This window comes from Equus caballus, chromosome 6 (genome assembly GCF_041296265.1).
Source record: "Equus caballus isolate H_3958 breed thoroughbred chromosome 6, TB-T2T, whole genome shotgun sequence".
NCBI lineage: Eukaryota > Metazoa > Chordata > Mammalia > Perissodactyla > Equidae > Equus > Equus caballus.
In genome coordinates this window covers 835,320-852,691 of record NC_091689.1, presented here as the reverse complement: position 1 = coordinate 852,691, position 17,372 = coordinate 835,320, and the positions used below count along the sequence as shown (strand labels likewise).

At 33.8% G+C, this 17,372-nt stretch overlaps 1 protein-coding gene across 13 annotated transcripts in view; it reads left to right on the top strand.

Moving 5' to 3' along the window:
• KANSL1L (KAT8 regulatory NSL complex subunit 1 like) overlaps window positions 1-17,372 on the top strand; it is a 139,213-nt gene that overhangs the window by 54,407 nt on the left and 67,434 nt on the right. For 11 of the 13 annotated variants that reach the window (XM_070270436.1, XM_023642243.2, XM_070270435.1 and 8 more), the window contains exons 4-5: window positions 2,083-2,280; window positions 6,465-6,586. In XM_070270436.1, the coding sequence (XP_070126537.1) occupies window positions 2,083-2,280; window positions 6,465-6,586 (320 nt within the window). The remainder of the gene's footprint in view (window positions 1-2,082; window positions 2,281-6,464; window positions 6,587-17,372) is intronic. The other 2 variants (XM_070270438.1, XM_023642246.2) reach the window with 1 other exon arrangement.

Sequence of the window (17,372 nt, the reverse complement as noted above, 5' to 3'; positions counted from 1 at the left end):
GGCAGAGAAAAATCACTGTGAGAGTTTTGTCCAGGGCAACAGTTTAAGGGAAAAAAAATAGATTATGAAGTTGACTATGAATGTCTCCCTGGTTGAATTTTAAAAATACCATTCTTCATTGAATTAACTGCAGTAGGCTCCCTACTTGTAAAAGGTAGTATTCTGAAGGTTTGGAAATTGGGCTTTTGAAATTCAGAATCAGTCTTCCCGTAGAAACAATATTATAAGTAGGGGTTATGAAACCAGGCTAATTCACAGCAGCCTGGCCCATAATGTAAATTGTAATCAAACCAAAGGGAATTATAGTTATACTGATAGGGTGAGAACTTGTATGTATGCAGATACTTGTGAAAACCTAGTGAGAGACTTGTACAAATTTTGAATGGATGTTTCAGATACTTTCAAGAGCTGTATTGATGGTATATATCTATCAGGTCTAATTTAATTTTTAAAATATCAAGTGAAACAAAAACTTCTTTTAAATACATTTCTTCAGATTTCTTGACAGCCATATTTGTGCATTCTAGGAAAATAGTTATTGAGATGGGATTAACAATTGGCTCCCCTTCTCTTTATAAAAGTTAACAGCACTGTTATAAGTGTAGGTTAAAAAAAATAATTATAGAGGCAGATTGGCATTGATGTTAGCTCAGGGCTAATCTTGCTCAGCAAAAAAATTAATAATTTTTATTATTTATTGCTTTTACTAAGCTCAGTGGTAATATATTACTACAAAATAATAAAGTGTATGTTTAGTATCATACCTGAATATGTTCATTCTAAAGTGATATATCCTCTAAATTATAGTATAAACTAAAATTACTCATATATAACATTATAATTTATAGCACTTTCCATTCTATAAATAGCACTTACACATGATATCAGCTGGCCCACAGCAGTCATTTAATTTGTTCCATCTTGAATACTGTACAGTTAGATTGTTTTAATCTATTTTTTGTTACAAGAATATAATATTTCAGCCACATGGGCGTTTACTATGTTTCGAACTAGCCTATAGGAGCTTACTGGCATTCTGCAAAAAAAAAAAAGTGTGTGTGTGTTTATACACACACACATAACATATATTTTATAATAATATATGTTGTTATATTAATATAATAATATATAATATATATAAATAATAATATATATTATTATTTCCAGGAGGAAGTGTTGTAGAAGGGGTAGGAAGGGAAGAATTTTTGTGGTGAGAACTGACTATGAAACCATTCAGATCATATGTGTGCACTCCTTTTCCACCTTTCTCTCTGTCTTCGTTGTCTCTGAGGGACCCTAAGGGTGAGAACAGTTGGAGTGAAGAAGCTGGGGAGATGGGAGCCAGTTGAGGAATGTGTGTGTGTGTGTGTGTGTGTGTGTGTGAATGGTCAGCAGCTAGATCTCTACTCATTCCTCCAATTACTTTCATTTCAGAAAATACCCCATCCAAGTTGGAAACTTGTGTCTTTGTTAGTAACCTCATCTACCCTGTAAACGACAAGGACTTTGGCCTGGAGGGTACTTGTTCTCAGTGGTGCCGTCTTGCCCATGTTGCTGGCTGGAGCAAGCGGGCTGGGGCTCCGCAGAGGGCTCGGAAAGGCATGGATGTAATATTAGATTGTTGTGTGATGTTGTAAGTTTGGTATTTTACTCTGTGAAACCAGAGGTGCTCAAATAAAAAACTCAAATGGAAATGCTCATGACCAAAATATGGGAAGATTATATCAGAAAGTGTTCCAATTTCAGTCTGAAATGTTCATAGTTTGCATTTAAGCCTTTAACTTTATTCTAAATGTGTCATACTTTTAATGCTAATGACTAAAACAAATACAAAGAAAAGTAACTGTAGCTATATAATTTGTAACAGTATTTTATAAGCCTAATCCATCAGACGTACGTGTTATTTTAGCTGCACGTGTTTTAGATCAGCCAATTTTTTATAGAGTTAAACTGTACTTTCAGTGTATATTTTCTGATTTCTGAGGGATAAGAGGAAGCATGGTTTCAAGTGCACTGTAATATTACAGTTGATTTAGCAGTCACTTTGTTTTCATTTCAACTCTTTAATTGCTCTTTGCCTAGGGGATAGTGATCCTAGAAGAATGTCACCTTCCAAAAGACGTTTTGAAAAAACAAATACAATTTGCAGACCAAGCAGCTTCATTAAACACTACAGGGACTCCCCACATTCCCCAAGAGAGTCAAGATCCTTTACCAGAACAAGATTTTGAAATGTCACCAAGTAGCCCTACACTACTTCTTCGCAACATAGAAAAACAGGTAATATGAAGTAAGAGTAAGATGTGAGTGGCATGAAATGACTTTTTATTTTTTCTGGTGAGGAAGATTGGCCCTGAGCTAACATCCATGGCAATTTTCCTCTATTTTGTATGTGGGACACTGCCACAGAATGGCTTGATGAGTGATGTGTAGGTCCGTGCCTGGGATCTGAAACTGCAAACCCCAGGCCTCTGAAGCAGAGTGTGTGAACTTAACCACTACACCACCACGCTGGCCCCATGACTTTTAATCGATTTTATAAACTATTCAAATAAACATGTGTGTCTGCTTTAGATATTGATTATTAAAGTTGCTTATTTGGCATTAAATACAGTTAAAATATTTAGTATATAACTAATGTCTGTTATAATATTGATTTCATTAAGATTATTTTAATATAATTTGTAAAGTATTGGTACACAGCCATAGGCTTAGAACTCATTTATACCAGGGTTGGAAAACCTTTTTTCTAATAAAATTGTTCATCATTGAACTTTTTTCATGGGGAAAAAACAGTGGTACCACTTCATAAATCTGAATGGTTGTTTGATTAATTTATTGATAGAGATTTTTAGTGAAAGATGATACTAGAATATGAATTCTTTCATAAAAGATGACTATGTAATTGGAAAGTTGAATAAGCCCTAAAAAATTACTTTGATTCCAAAGCCTTCCCTGGCATTTAAATCCTATTATAGATAACTCTGGAAGTTTAATTCTTCTGTCCTGTGTCTATCCTTTGAAATCAAACCATTTATTTTGATTTAGACTTTGGTGGCTCTTGAACAAACGTGGCTTTCTAGAAGTTTGTTGACTTGCAACCAGACTGAATCTGCTGGAATATACCCAATTGGGACCACAGCTGCATGATTATATTGTTCCACTGGGTAATATGGATTCATGCAGGCTCACATCTAATTTTGCTGAGTTTTTCTGACATACATTGTGATATAATTTAGTACCACATTACTACTGTCTTATTCCTAATAAGTTGGAATATGATATAACTCCTCTTACCCCATATTTCTTAAATTTACAATTGCCTAGAATTTTCCTTAATTGGAATGCGTAATCCAACTCCTCTGAATATTTTTTAATTCAGAAACTTATTTTGTAATCATCTGATGTAAAATTGGAATGCACTTTCCCAGATGAGTGGTGTTTTGAATGGGCTGGTTATCTTCCCACTTCTCTCTTTTGTTTTCCCCCTTCTCATCTCATAGGATCAATACCCTTTCAGTTTGACCCTAGTTGTTTCACGCTCCAGAATAATGTATTTGCTTCGTCAATCAAATCTTCACTTTCTTTACCTGTAGGTCACTAATCCTTTGGAAAGAGATTTCTCATATTTTTTGTTTCTTCTTGCACCAATTTCTTTGATTAGACCTGAGTTAATACTAGAACTGCCTAATTTGTGGGGCTCGGGGCAAAGTTAAATTACATAGCCCTTTGTTAAAGACAATTTTTAAGAGTTTTAACTCAGTGACAGTGTAGCATTCTGGGCGCAGCCCTGTGCAACTGCCCAGGTTGCTCACCCATGAAGTTGGCCCTGGGTATCGTGTTCGTTTTAGGTCCCACTGCTGACAGGAGTGCCAGAGGCTTTGGTAGGGAAGAGAACCAAGAGTTGTGAGAACAATAGTAATGGCTCTGGATGTAGGGAGAGTGGAGGGAAAGGGTGCAGAAAGGGGCAGCACCCGTCACTTGTAGAGATCATTAATAAATTGCCCGTGAATAGGTCATTTGCTATTGAAACGTATGCTAATAATGTTTTTATAGGCCAATTAAAAAAAAAATAAGTTGCTTTCAAATACTTATTGAAGAAGAAAGTCCAGGAGTGAGTTAAGTAGCAGAGGTGGCAAGCCTGATATCACACATACTATTCTTGAGATTAATCTATTGATGTCTAACTGTTCACTGGCCTTAGTGGAACTTGAATATAGATAAGATAATCCTTTGACCTGATTAAATTAATTTTGTTGGAGGAATGTTTTGCTTACCTAACGAAATTTATTTATGTATCTCAAAAGCAACTAAAGAGTTGCCAGCTAAAATGTAAAGGCACTATTGAGTTGCAGACTATCAGTTTTTAAAAATAACGTTCATTTGTAGTATTAATGCATAGTTGCATTTTAGATAATATAGTTTCTTCATAAATTGAATGATGATTTTATTTTAGAACTTCAGGTAATTTAAAATCAATTTCAGGGGCTGGCCCCGTGGCCGAGTGGTTAAGTTTGCGCGCTGTGCTGCAGGCAGCCCAGTGTTTCGTTGGTTCGAATCCTGGGCATGGACATGGCACTGCTCATCAAACCACGCTGAGGCAGCATCCCACATGCCACAACTAGAAGGACCCACGACGAAGAATATACAACTATGTACCCGGGGGGCTTTGGGGAGAAAAAGGAAAAAAATAAAAATCTTAAAAAAAAAAAAAATCAATTTCACACTGGTGTATTTACATTAGAAAACTTATCAATAGCTAGTAATTGTTTTGATTTTAAAGCTGATAGTTTTATTTTCAGAGTTCAAATTATGCCTCTCCCAGTTTTAATTTTATTCTCATTTTTACTGTGAATTTCATATCCCAGATATGGACTCAAATATATGAGATTTTATTGGGCTGGGGTGGGGTATTTGTTAGGGTAAAGCTAGGGGTTGGTAATGATGCTGTCCTTCTGGGCTAATTATTCACACATACCTGACCAGCGTCCTCCAGTGGCTTAGAAAATTTTACATGGTATTTTTGGAGGTAGAAAAATGAGAAGAGTGTCTCAGTGTTGCAGACTGGAAAATATGACATACTCTATAAATTTATTTGTATGACTAAACTAATGAATACTTGTTAAATGGATAAAGAATCTTTTTATTAGTGATTTTGAAAATGAGCTTTAATCTAAAAATGAGTAATAATTTTTAAAATAAATCATTAGGTACATATTATTTTTCAAAAAGATAAAACATTTCAGTCTTTTTCATGAAAAACTTTTTGAAGAATTCAAATATTGTATTTAGTTCTATCATATTCTTTAGTCTCATTTTTTCTAGTAACATATTAGATTCAAGATAATCATTTCATATACCCTTCTATTTTATAATAGAATTCCCTGCAGTTAATAAACATGGTGAAATAGGTCTATATATTTTTTAAAATATTATCACACTATATTAAGTGAGAAAACCAGGTTTTAGAAAATTGATGTGGCATGACAATGAAAAGGGTTTGTGTGTGTTTGAGTACACACACATGTTATGTATACATTCATACTTAGATATACTCAAAAAATTTAGTCTTTAGGGATGAATATATACCAAGATATGAGCAGTGGTTTTCTCTGTGAAATATGATTATAGGTGATTTTCTTTTCCTTTTCTAAACCTTTCTATGCTTTCCCTTTTTTCTCCAATGAACATGGATTACATGTGTAATGAAAATAGTTGTCATTCTTTTGTAGAACTGTACTTTCCATTGACATAGCCTGTGTTTATTATAGTTATTGTAGCTGATTTTTTGAGAATAATTTCATATTTATTATATATTACAAATACTTAAGTTTGGGCTAAGGGTCAATGAAAATTTTGGGTACCTAAAGAAACTGATATTTTTGAATTAGAAAAAATACTGAGAAACAGTCTAGCACCTGAATTTGAATCCTAAATCCATTTCTTACCCAACTTTATAATCCTTGATCAAGCTGCCTAATCTTTCTTTGCTTCAGTTTCCTCATCTGTAATTGATTTTAATAATAGTAATATCAGTAGCTCTAATATTATCTACTTTGCAGATTAGTTGTAAAGATTAGAAATGGTCTTTGTTTAGTGCCTAGTATAGTGCCTGGCACAGCATAAATTATAGCTATGATTTTGTTATTATTAATTTGGCTGCCTCAAAGAAAATATTATGTAGATGCTATTAGCTGAGTTCAAATGTTTTAAAGACTGAGATGACTAGATTAAAGGAACTGTAACAAGAAAGGATCTGAAAAAGGGGTACTTTAAAATGTCACTTTACTATAAGTGGAAAAATCAGTAGTGGTGTAAATTGTCTTTGTAGATTAAAATATCTACCAAAATATAAACAGTTGCTTGTTTCATGAGAAGTTAAGCATTTAATATGAACTAAAGACCTGAGATGTAACTTACATTTCTTGCTTAGCAGGAGTAAAAGCTTGACTGTTTTCTTGCAGAGTGCACAGTTGACTGAGATCATCAACAGTTTGATTGCACCTCTCAACTTGTCCCCAACTTCATCACCCCTCTCCTCCAAATCCTGTAACCATAAATGTATGGCTAATGGTGTTTCCAGGAGGTAGGTACCCGTGGGATAGTTTTGTTTCCAAATTTGGCTTTGCTTATTTTATTTTTATTTTGTTTTGATTTTTTTTAAGTATTATAGCTGGTTTTTTCTTCTTACTTAAGTGCTATTAGAGTACAATCAGTAGACCATGGATGCATTTTTAGATAACATCAAACTTATATAATTAAGTAACTATAAACCTGAGAATGAGGTAGAAAGCTTTCCAGAAAGTTTTATCATGTTTCTAAAAGGAAAAACAGTGATACCATTTGCTATAGAATTACTGCCTTGTTTAGTATACCTTCCATTCTGTACATTTTATATTCTTTAGCTCCAAACTGCCCTTGCAATGCATTTGAAAAAGAAAGACCTACGTATACTTTGGGCACAGAGGATTGGTGAATATCATCCATAAAATTCAGCTTAAGTTTTACTCAATCATTTTGTGTCTCAGGTTTTATAAGGTAGATTTGTTTTCTGAGTGTAAATAATGTAATAATTCCTACAATCATTAGCAATTTATTATGTTATATCAGCTACTATATATATGTAATGCATCCTCATTCTTTTTTAGAAAAGCATTTGTTTTGTTTACTTTTCTCTTTGAATCTCTTCTTTTAAAGATGCAGTTAGAATTAAAGATACCAATAGAATATCATTTTGTGTGTGCATCCAATTTTTTTCCAATAAAATTGTAGTGTGAGCTTCTTTGCTTTAACTACCATCGAGGACTAAGTGTAATTTAGTATTGAGAAGTATTTATATTAATACTTACATGATTTATTATTAAAAAACTTGTTAACACTGCATGAAAGGAAAATTTATACCATGGTGAAAGTCGTGCTAAGTAGCCAGCACATTCTTAATGAGATTAGTGAATATAAAATGTCTTAAAATAAAAATGCTGTTATTCAATTTTTATTTCTAATTTGTTATTTTGAAAGTCTAATTTTTAATACTTTTACAGTTTTATTTGTCCTGGGTCATTTATCCATTATTTGTTATGGAAACAGTTCTGTTGGCTTTGCTTTACTTTTTGTTGACTTTATATTCATTCCTTGTATCACTGATGATTCACTTTGAAAGTAAAGATTTTCACACGTTGTATAGGACAGCTATGATATCTTCATGTGTGAGAACATACCCTAATTAAGAAAGCCATAATTACAAGTTGAGCCATTAAACACCATCGAATTGGTGTGTGAGCATGTGATTTTGGGTTACACCCATTTTGGTAATGTTTTGTTTACCTAACCAGGGATTACACTAGTACCCATATACTTACGTGTGTGTGTACATGCTTTCATTTTAATACACTTGCTTGTATTTTGGGGCATTCATTCACTAAATATTTATTGCATGACTATCTGCTGTGTGCCATACAGTAAAAGTCCTAGGGATACAAAGATGAAGAAGACAGAGTCTCTGCCTAATAACTCACAGTCTAGTAGGTGAAACATGCAATTATTTAAAATATCATATAATAATGCAGTTGTGTCCAGTTGTTTGAATATTTGCTTTTAATAGCTGTCATAGTTGAAAAAGATGCCTCATAAAGATACATAGATCCAAAGGAAAGGAATGTAATGTTGGCTGTGTTTACTAAATCTTGGTACTTTTTCAGTTCTGTCTACCAATAGTTCAAAGGTTCTTCTTGAAATCAGCTAGTAATTACCATTTTTCCTAATGTCAAGTAGTTATTCCTACAAACTAATTGGCAGGTTTGTTTTTGAAAGTTTGTAGCAGGTTCAAAACCGACTAAAATTCTTTGTTTGATAGATTTAAAAGCAAATAAAAATTTGTTCTCCACCTTTTTGAAGTGTGTTGATATGTAACGTTTTAATTAATTTTATTTTTACTAATTATTTTATTTATTTTTGGCAACAATTAACATTTTTTCAAAATACTTTGTACATAACATGAGTTTCTTTCAAAAAGCATTTATTTTCACATTTGTTGCCAAAACATTATATTTCCTTTGAAGGAAAGATTGTATTTATTCTCTAACATTTTCTAGAAAATGTAATACAGCTACCTTTCATCAAAGAGAACAGCAAATTTAGAATATTAGAGTTTTTGTTTAAAATGTATAGTTTATCTTTAATAACTCTTTTTAAATGTTTTGTTACCGCATAGCCAGCAAACTGCTAGGTGAAACAAAAGATATGGGGGATACTCATGATCTCTTTAAAATTTTTGTAAAAATTGTATTTATGATAATAGATAACATAATATACAAATCTGTTTAACCAGGAACATAGAAACTGGAATATGTTGCAGATAAAAGAGTAGTAAATCTGAAGGACAAGTAGAAAATTTTGAGTGTATGTGCTTGATGTGTCAGATGCCAAAGAGAGGTACTGAGAAATATCTCTTGGTTTTGTCGGTTATAAATTGAGACCTTAGCAAGAGCAGTGTCATGGTGTGATGGAGAGAGAAAGATGAGAGCAGGGTGGTAAGAGAACTGAAGAGGAAGAAGAGAAACTGTCAAGATTATACTTTGAAGGCTGCTGATTGTAAAAGCTATAATAAAATGGATGTACAAGGTCAAGGAAGGTATTTTTGTTTTTAAGATGGGAGAAATACAAGCATCTTTGCTAGAACAAAGGGAAGGGAAAGAGCCAGAAATGAGAAAGGTAGAAATACATATTATAAAGTTATGGAGGGATGTTATGACAGGAGAAGATACACTGGTTCTTTGAGAGTGGCACAAAAGAGATTGAGATGGGTGTAGATGCAGTTGTTTAGAAAGTGACTGTAGCCAAGTTAAGAGTGGGAAAGGATGCTGGAGGAGTTAAGTAAAGGTTTGAATAGACATTGGCAAGTACAATATTGCCCCTTTCCCTTCATTTCCCTCCTCTCTCCTGTTTTTGTAGCATGAGCAGCCCACCCCTGGAGAAGGATGTTATGTGGTTTCTAAGTTGTTTTTTTTAACTCCCTTAACTATATTGTGAAAAGTACTTAATTGATACTTGTAAAACTAGTTAAGAATTTAATTTAAAAGTATTCTCTCATTGAACTTTTTATAAAATAAATGTGTAGTGAAATTTTATAAATTTAACAGATTATTGTACGTTACATTTGAGATTACCATAGATTTTGAAAATTAATTGGAGACACAATTTTATATTATAGTAATATATATAAAGCTTTGATTTAAAGCTATCTGTGTTGGAGCAATGTGAAATTTATCTATTTCTAAGCCTTTTGACCCTGAGAATAAAATGTCAAATGAAGCCTAGTTTTATTTCTCGTGTCTTGTTGTTTTTCAAATATTGTTATTTTTTTCTTCACATCTAATTATACATGAAGAAAACATCTTTCAGACTCAAAGCTTTTCAAGAGTAAGGGTGTAGTCTGTTTAATGTTATTCAAACTTGACACTTAACCACAAAGCACTTTCTGAAGATATCCCCATTAAACATATCAATATTGTTCATCTTATGTATTTAAGTAAATGTGAAGGTAAGAAATTTCATCATTTGAATAAGAATTTTTAAAATTCTGGTAAAATGTACATAACATAAAATTTAGTATTTTAACCATTTTTAAGTCTTCTGGCATTGAATACATTCACATTTTTGTGGAACAGTCCCCATCATCCATCTCCAGAACTTTTTCCATCTTCCTAAACTGAAAGTCCATACCCATTAAACAGTAGCTCCTCATTCTCTCTTCTTCCCAGTCTTTGGTACTGCCATTCTGCTTTCTGTCTCTGTAAATTTGACTACTTAGGTGCCTAATACAAGTGAAATCATACAGTATTTGTCCTTTTATGACTGGCTTCTTTCACTGAGCATAATGTCATCAAGGTTCACCCATATTGTAGTGTGTATCGACATTCGCTTCCTTTATGAGATTGAATAATATTCTGTTGGTGTACAGATCACGTTTGTTTATCCATTGATCCTTGGATGAACATTTGGGTTGTTTCTACCTTTTGGCTGTGAATAACACTGCTATGAACAGGGGTATACAAATATCTGTCCGAGTCCCTGCTTTTGAATATTTTAGTGTTTATTTTGAAAATGAGAAATTAGTGAATGTTGTTAATGATATTTCCAAGTCGAAAGCTAGGAAAAAGCAGGAACCCAGAAAAATAAAGCAAGGCACAGCAATCTACTTTTGTCTGAGGCCAAATTCTGAGAAAATTAAGTTGAGGCTTTGATAGCTTTGTGGGAAAGGAAGAGAAACTTAAAGCCAAATCCAGAAAAATCGAGTGAAGTTTTACTAGCTTGTGGAGTGAGAAACAGATATGCCTCTGGTCGGGAGATGAAAGGACAGCCTCGCCATGTTTAGCTGGGACCGCCCTCCTCCAGGGATGCACCCTCGCAGTGAACATAAAGCTGAGGAAAGACTGCTTTCCCCCTCCCCACCCCGGCGTAGGGTGGGAGATTGGTCTTGGTGCTGAGCAGAGCAGAGGATAAAAGGAAAACAAAGCAAACCCGTCTTTGAGACAGTCTGACCATGGTGGGGATTTTCACGAGGATTGTCAGTCCAGATTTGCATAAATGTGTCGTCCAAGGCATCCCTAGTTTAAAATGCTTCTGGAATGGCTGATACTCCAAGGTAGACAGCAGAGGCCAATGCAGATCCTCTCTGGAGGAAGGCCCCTTCTTTCTCAACCCCGGGAAATCCTCGGGAATGGTTTTTCAAGGGCAGTGATCACCACACAGTCAAATATAATCAAGCATGTGAGGAGACAGAGCAAGAGAGTGAGACTAGGAGAAAATAACAGATAGCAAAAACAGATGATAAAGTTTTCAGATACTAGAATTATCAAACACTGATTATTTAAAGCACAGTGCTTATTCTGATAATAAAAATAAAAGATAGGCTTGAAAACACCTGCAAGGAAGAAACTGTAAAAGTGATGTAGCACATCTGGAAAAGGTCCAAATAGGAAAATACTGAAATTAAGGACTTAAACAAGTGAGTTTGGCAGCAATGTGGACACAAAAGAGTCATTTAAAAAATGTGGAGAGCATATTGAGCAAGTCCACTGTAAGACTTAATTGGAGACCTGGAAGATGAGAGAAAGGATGAAGCGGAAGCAATATTTGAAGAGTATCAGCTAAAAAAAATTACCTGATCTTGTGAAAGACACCAAATTTCTGAAGCTGACGACAGATTCCTGAGGAGGACAAATAAAAAGAAATCTCCCCCTAGAAATATAGAGGAAAATGTGAAAACAAGACAAATGGAACAGTGGGCGTAGGGGAGGAGGAAGACATTACCTTCATTGAAGCCACTGTTTGACTTACAGTTAACTTCTCAACAGTAATTACGGGAGCCAGAGTACAGTGGAATGATATCTTCAGGATGTTGAAAGAACTGTCTACCTAGAAATTCTCTTCTCAGAGAAAACATCTTTCAGGCATGAGTGTGAAACAGATGTTTTCAGACATTAAAATGGAGAGAGCTTGTCACTGGCAGACTCTAATTAAGGATAACCGTAATGAGTGTGCTTCAGGCTGTGGAAGGTGATGATCCTACACTGGTAATTTGAGATGCAAGAAGGAATAAAGAACAAATAAAATGGGAAATAACTCTGTGGGCATCTGTAAACAAACAGGAGTAAAATATGTCTAGTGGGGTTAAAAAAAAGTCCATGGCAACAATAGCATATGGTTCTAGAGAAAGGTAAATGGATTCAAATTGTTCTCAGGTCCTTGAATTGTTCAGGAGGCCCGTAAAAGTGCTGATTTAACTTTCCATCTTTCTTAAGTATGAAGAGGAGGTACACATAGAGGAGGGGGCTTCTTGGGTGCTAATAACGTTCCGTGTCTTGGCCTGCGTGGTGGTTATGGGAGAGTGGAGGAGTAGGAGAGGCATTGCTTCGTATTTACAGGTTAATCGTGAGATAAATGTTTTATGTACTTACCTATAGGTATCTTATATTTCACAATAGAAAGTTAAGAAAAATAGGGCACAAATTATATACTTCAAAAAGGATAAATAGAAAATACTGTGGTTGTCATAGTTTTGAAAAAATATTTAAATGCTGTTTAAATATTTTAAATCCTAATATTTAAATCCTAAAACTGAGCAAAATTTGACTAGTTCCACACTGTTAAAATTATAGCCATAAAATATCAAAATTTTAAGATGGGAATGCCACATTAAGTAGGAATGTGATATTTAATTTGTTTAATTTGTTGAAGGGCAAACAAAGAGAATTGAATCTCATTTCAACATGTTTCTTTAAAATTTAGTGATAGAAACTGATACAGGTATTGATTTTATAATCCTTCCTCTTTTCTTTTATCTGTCAAATCTGTCTTAATCTAGGATGGCTGCTCTGTCTTTTCCAATGAAAGCATTCATACATACTTGTGGAAAGCAGATGAAGAATGGCTAAAGAGAAGGACCAGTAGCTATAGCATATTTTTAGTTGTCCCCACGACCTGAAAAGTACTGGTATATTCAGTTGTGAATTTTGAGGTACATACTCAGCTGAAATGTGTAAATTAATACAAATGTCAGACCTAATAATAGCAGTACAATAATAGGAATTTGCAGAATGTTTGTAGATACAGGCAAAAGTATATTTCAAAGTAAGGAAATTTGATAATTTACTGTGATAAATAATATATATTTGCCTTGTATGTTCTTAAAATTGTCATTATGGTGTCTAAATATTTATATTCTCTCTGATCCAAAAGTTGTATAAAGTCTTAACCAACATTTGACATTGTTCAGTGTCCACTCTAACCAAATTTCTACATCATATTATCTTAGAAGGTCTGTGTTGGGTCTCTTAAAATGTAGTGTGCCACTCAACAGATCATGACTAAGAGTTAAGTGTATGTCGTGCAGTAAACAGACCAGTTGTTGGGAGACAGTATATGATTGTGTGACAAGTAAAGGAGATAGTATATATAAATCTCTTATGACATGGCCTGGCACATAAGATGCTGCCTGCCTCATAATATTAGCCATTGATATTTTATGTAAGGACATAATGTGTATTAAAATTGTAGATATAGTCTGTTATTTCTTTTATACCCTAGGCAGTGTACTAGTCACTGATTTAGAACTATTTCTACTCTTTTAAACAAGTGCTTCCGAGTGGCCCAAGTTACGATAAGGATTTTGAGGGCATATGTAGGGCCTCACAGGCCAGCTATTACTGATGACATTCATTGTGCAGATACATACTAGGAGCCACTGAGGTACCATTTATCTTTCCATCATATCTCTTGGGAAGATGTAAAACTGCCATCCTGCCTTTGTCCACCTAGTTTGTGTGGGACCCTGTAATTAAATCAAGCACTCTAAAATTCAGGATGAACACACTGTTGGGTTTTATTCTCATATTACATAAAACATAGCTCCTCAAAAAACCATCTTGGGACATTTAATCTCTTCCCCTCCCCCCCAAAAAAGTTTTACCTTTTGTTTATTCTTAATCAATTATAGTGTTTTTTATAATTTAGTGGTTTCAGGGTAACTTGTGGTTATGGGACTATATACATTTTTACATACTCTTTTTGTTTTAGACATTTTGTGACCTTGGGCAAATCAGTTAATCTCTTTACATCTCATTTCTTTATCTTTAAATTTACTGGGACACAAATATTTTCTGAAGTAGTTTCTAGTGCTAATATTCTTTAATTAAACATTTATCTTTGAGGAATTCCATTTTCTGAAACAAATGAACAATAAAAGCATAAAGATTTCAATACAGCCTAAAATGTGTATCTTTTTGTGACATCACTGTTCTGCTTGCTTTGAATGTAATAATTTTATGTGAGTTTCAATCAAGAGATTTAGTGAATAGATAGAAATTACTCAACATGTCTTACTAACTTTAAAGCACAATCTAGAAGTTACTACGGAAAGAGATACCCAAGACAGAAGGAGGAATGAAGATTCTACTCAAGTGCCAAAAATTTTCAAATAAACCATTTGGGAAGAATTAAGTAAAATTTAGTACATTCTGCCTTTCTTAGATGATACTGAACTTAATTCCACTTTTCTTTGATGACTCAAGCTCATCACTATGACCAGATCCTCAGGAACTATTGAGATGAATAGGTGTAGATCTGTAAACGAATCCACTTAGTAGTCAACAAATACCGCATGAGGACTTGAGTGGCCAGGCACTGATTTGGGCACTGGGGACACGAGGTTAAACAAAAACAGATGTGGTCTCTGTCCACTAGTTTGGGAAAAATGACGTCAACCAAATAATCACACAACTAAATGTGTAATTTTAAACCCTGATCAAATACTATGAAGAAAACTCATTATTAAGAATATCACTTTGGAGTCAGACAGATCTGAAATCACTCTCAACTCTGCCACTTAGTAGCATTGCGATTTTGGGCAACTTTCTGAATCACAGTTAATGAGAACAGTCTGATTCCAAATTGTTGTGACCATCAAATAAGATTACAAATGTGATATTATTTTGCTATTTTTTCACTTGTTTGTTGTCTCTCTGCCTGCTTGAGCATGTAAGCTCCATGAGAGTAGGAATTTTATTTTGTCTGTCTTCTTAACTGCTATTTCCCTAACAGCTGGATCAGTGAGAGTCACATTTTGGGCACCAATAAATATTTATTGAATGAATGAAATGTCTTTCAAGATTTCTTGCAGGTAATCAGCATTCCATAAAAAATATTTTGCTCTTATTTGTTTTTTCTCCCCCATAGTTTGATTGATATTTTAGTTGCTGCTCTCATGGCTGTCTCCTGTAGTTCTGCTGCCTCTCTTCTGGTTTAACTCTGACTAGAAAATCAGATGACCAGAGTGGTAGAAGTATCTGTACTAGATTAAGAGACGTTTCTCTAGTAGGAGAGAAGGCCTCTCTTAACAGTAACAGGAGTAAGCTTTCGTGCATGGACTTAGTGAGATCTTTTTTGGTTATTTAAAAGGTTTTTGCAATTTCAGCTGTAGTGTGTTTACTTGGAGTTGCCAGATAAATAATCTCATAAGTGAAGTGTTACAGTTCTAATAAAGCATATTTATTCTAGCTTTATATCATATATCACAATTTTTGTATATAATTAGGTTAGAAGAAATTTAAATTTTGAATTTTTAAAGTTTAGCCACCTATTCTGTATATTAATTTTTAGTGGACCACATAAAACTTACTGTTTGATATATATAGATAGATAGATAGATAGATAGATAGATATTTTTTTGCTGAGGAATATCAGCCCTGAACTAACATCTGTGCCAGTCTTCCTCTATTTTTTACATGTCGGTCGTTGCCACAGCATTGGTGATGAGCCGTGTAGGTCCGCACCCAGGATCGGAACCTGCGAACCTGGGCCACCAAAGTGGAGTGGGCCAAACTTAACCAGCAGGCCAAGGGGAGGCCCCTGATATAATTTTTGAAAAGTATTTAAGGTCATTTTTATAATATCCTAATGATCTGTTCTCACAATGTCTGAAATAAATTCACCTGGTTAATTATTTTCCAGGGCACCTGTTTGCCCACTTGTTATTCATTGATTCCCAACCCCCATCTCTTGTTTAATGGCAGTATCTCTCAGAAGTCAGATGTTTTTTAGTTTTATTAATCTTGGCAGCAGGATCTAAGATGAGTCACCAGAAACCGAGCAACTGCAAAGATTGAGTGTTCAAACAAATGAAGCATTACATTTCTTCATCATAGAGAGTTAGTAGCTTTTAGATCTCACACTCTAAAATGAAGATGAAATTTTGTAAATGGATCCTTATTTAGCCCATGGGGTATTATCTCTGAGAAAGTGAATTTCTACCTGAAATAACGTCTAGATTTTTATGATGGTGGCAGTGGTTTATTTTTGCTTTAATGAGTCCTAAGATATGATATGAAATTAAATTCCAATGAATCATCGCCATGCTATTTATTTCGACTAATGGTAATTATCTCATGAAATGCAACCATTCTTTCTAATTGGGTATCATGATTGAAAAACTGCAGTTATATTGGCAAACTAATCACATATAAAGTAATTCTTTAACCCTCATAATATTTGCAGTAGTCACTTCTCAGTTATGAGGAAGGATTGTTTATTAACAGCATATTCCAGGCTGCTAATAAAGCATAATAAAGTGAATTCACATATTTTGAGCTTTAACAGTTCTCCAGATTTTGCTAACTCATTTCAGCTATTTCCTTTCCTGACACATTTTTTTCCTATGGACTTTTTAAAAGCAAATTCTATTGGTAATTTAACTGTAAATATTTTTGTATATTTCTTTGATAAACTCTTTTTTTTAATATACCCAGCATGTTATCATCTGCTTATTATTCTTATAATATTAGCCATAATTTGTTACTATCATGAAATTCTCTATCCATATTCGGATTTCCCCAGTTGTCACAAAATTATCTTTTTATGCTTAATTTGTTGTAATCAGGGTCCAAACAAAGTCCATATTACATTTGGTTATTATGTCTCCAAAGTCTCTTATTCTCAAATAGCCACTTAAAAATGTATTAGAAGTTCTTAATACAAAAAAGAAGACTGTAACTTTTAGATGATGTTTTTTCTTTTTATAAAAATAGTACAAGCTCATTGTAGGAAAACTGGCAAATTCACAAAATACTAAGAAGAAAGTGGAAATCACTTATATTGCTAAGAGTATGTTTACTTCCTATCATTTTTATCATTATTTTCATAGTTGAGATCTATTGAAAGCAGTTTTATTATATCTCACTTCAATAATATTATATCTGTCATTTTATACTTAAAATGTTTTTTCCATTTTAATGGCTGCATTAAGATCTACCTTTTTTTTTAGAAAAGGTATGTATTTTAATTTTTTTAGAGAGACCACTCTAATGTAGAATGCCATT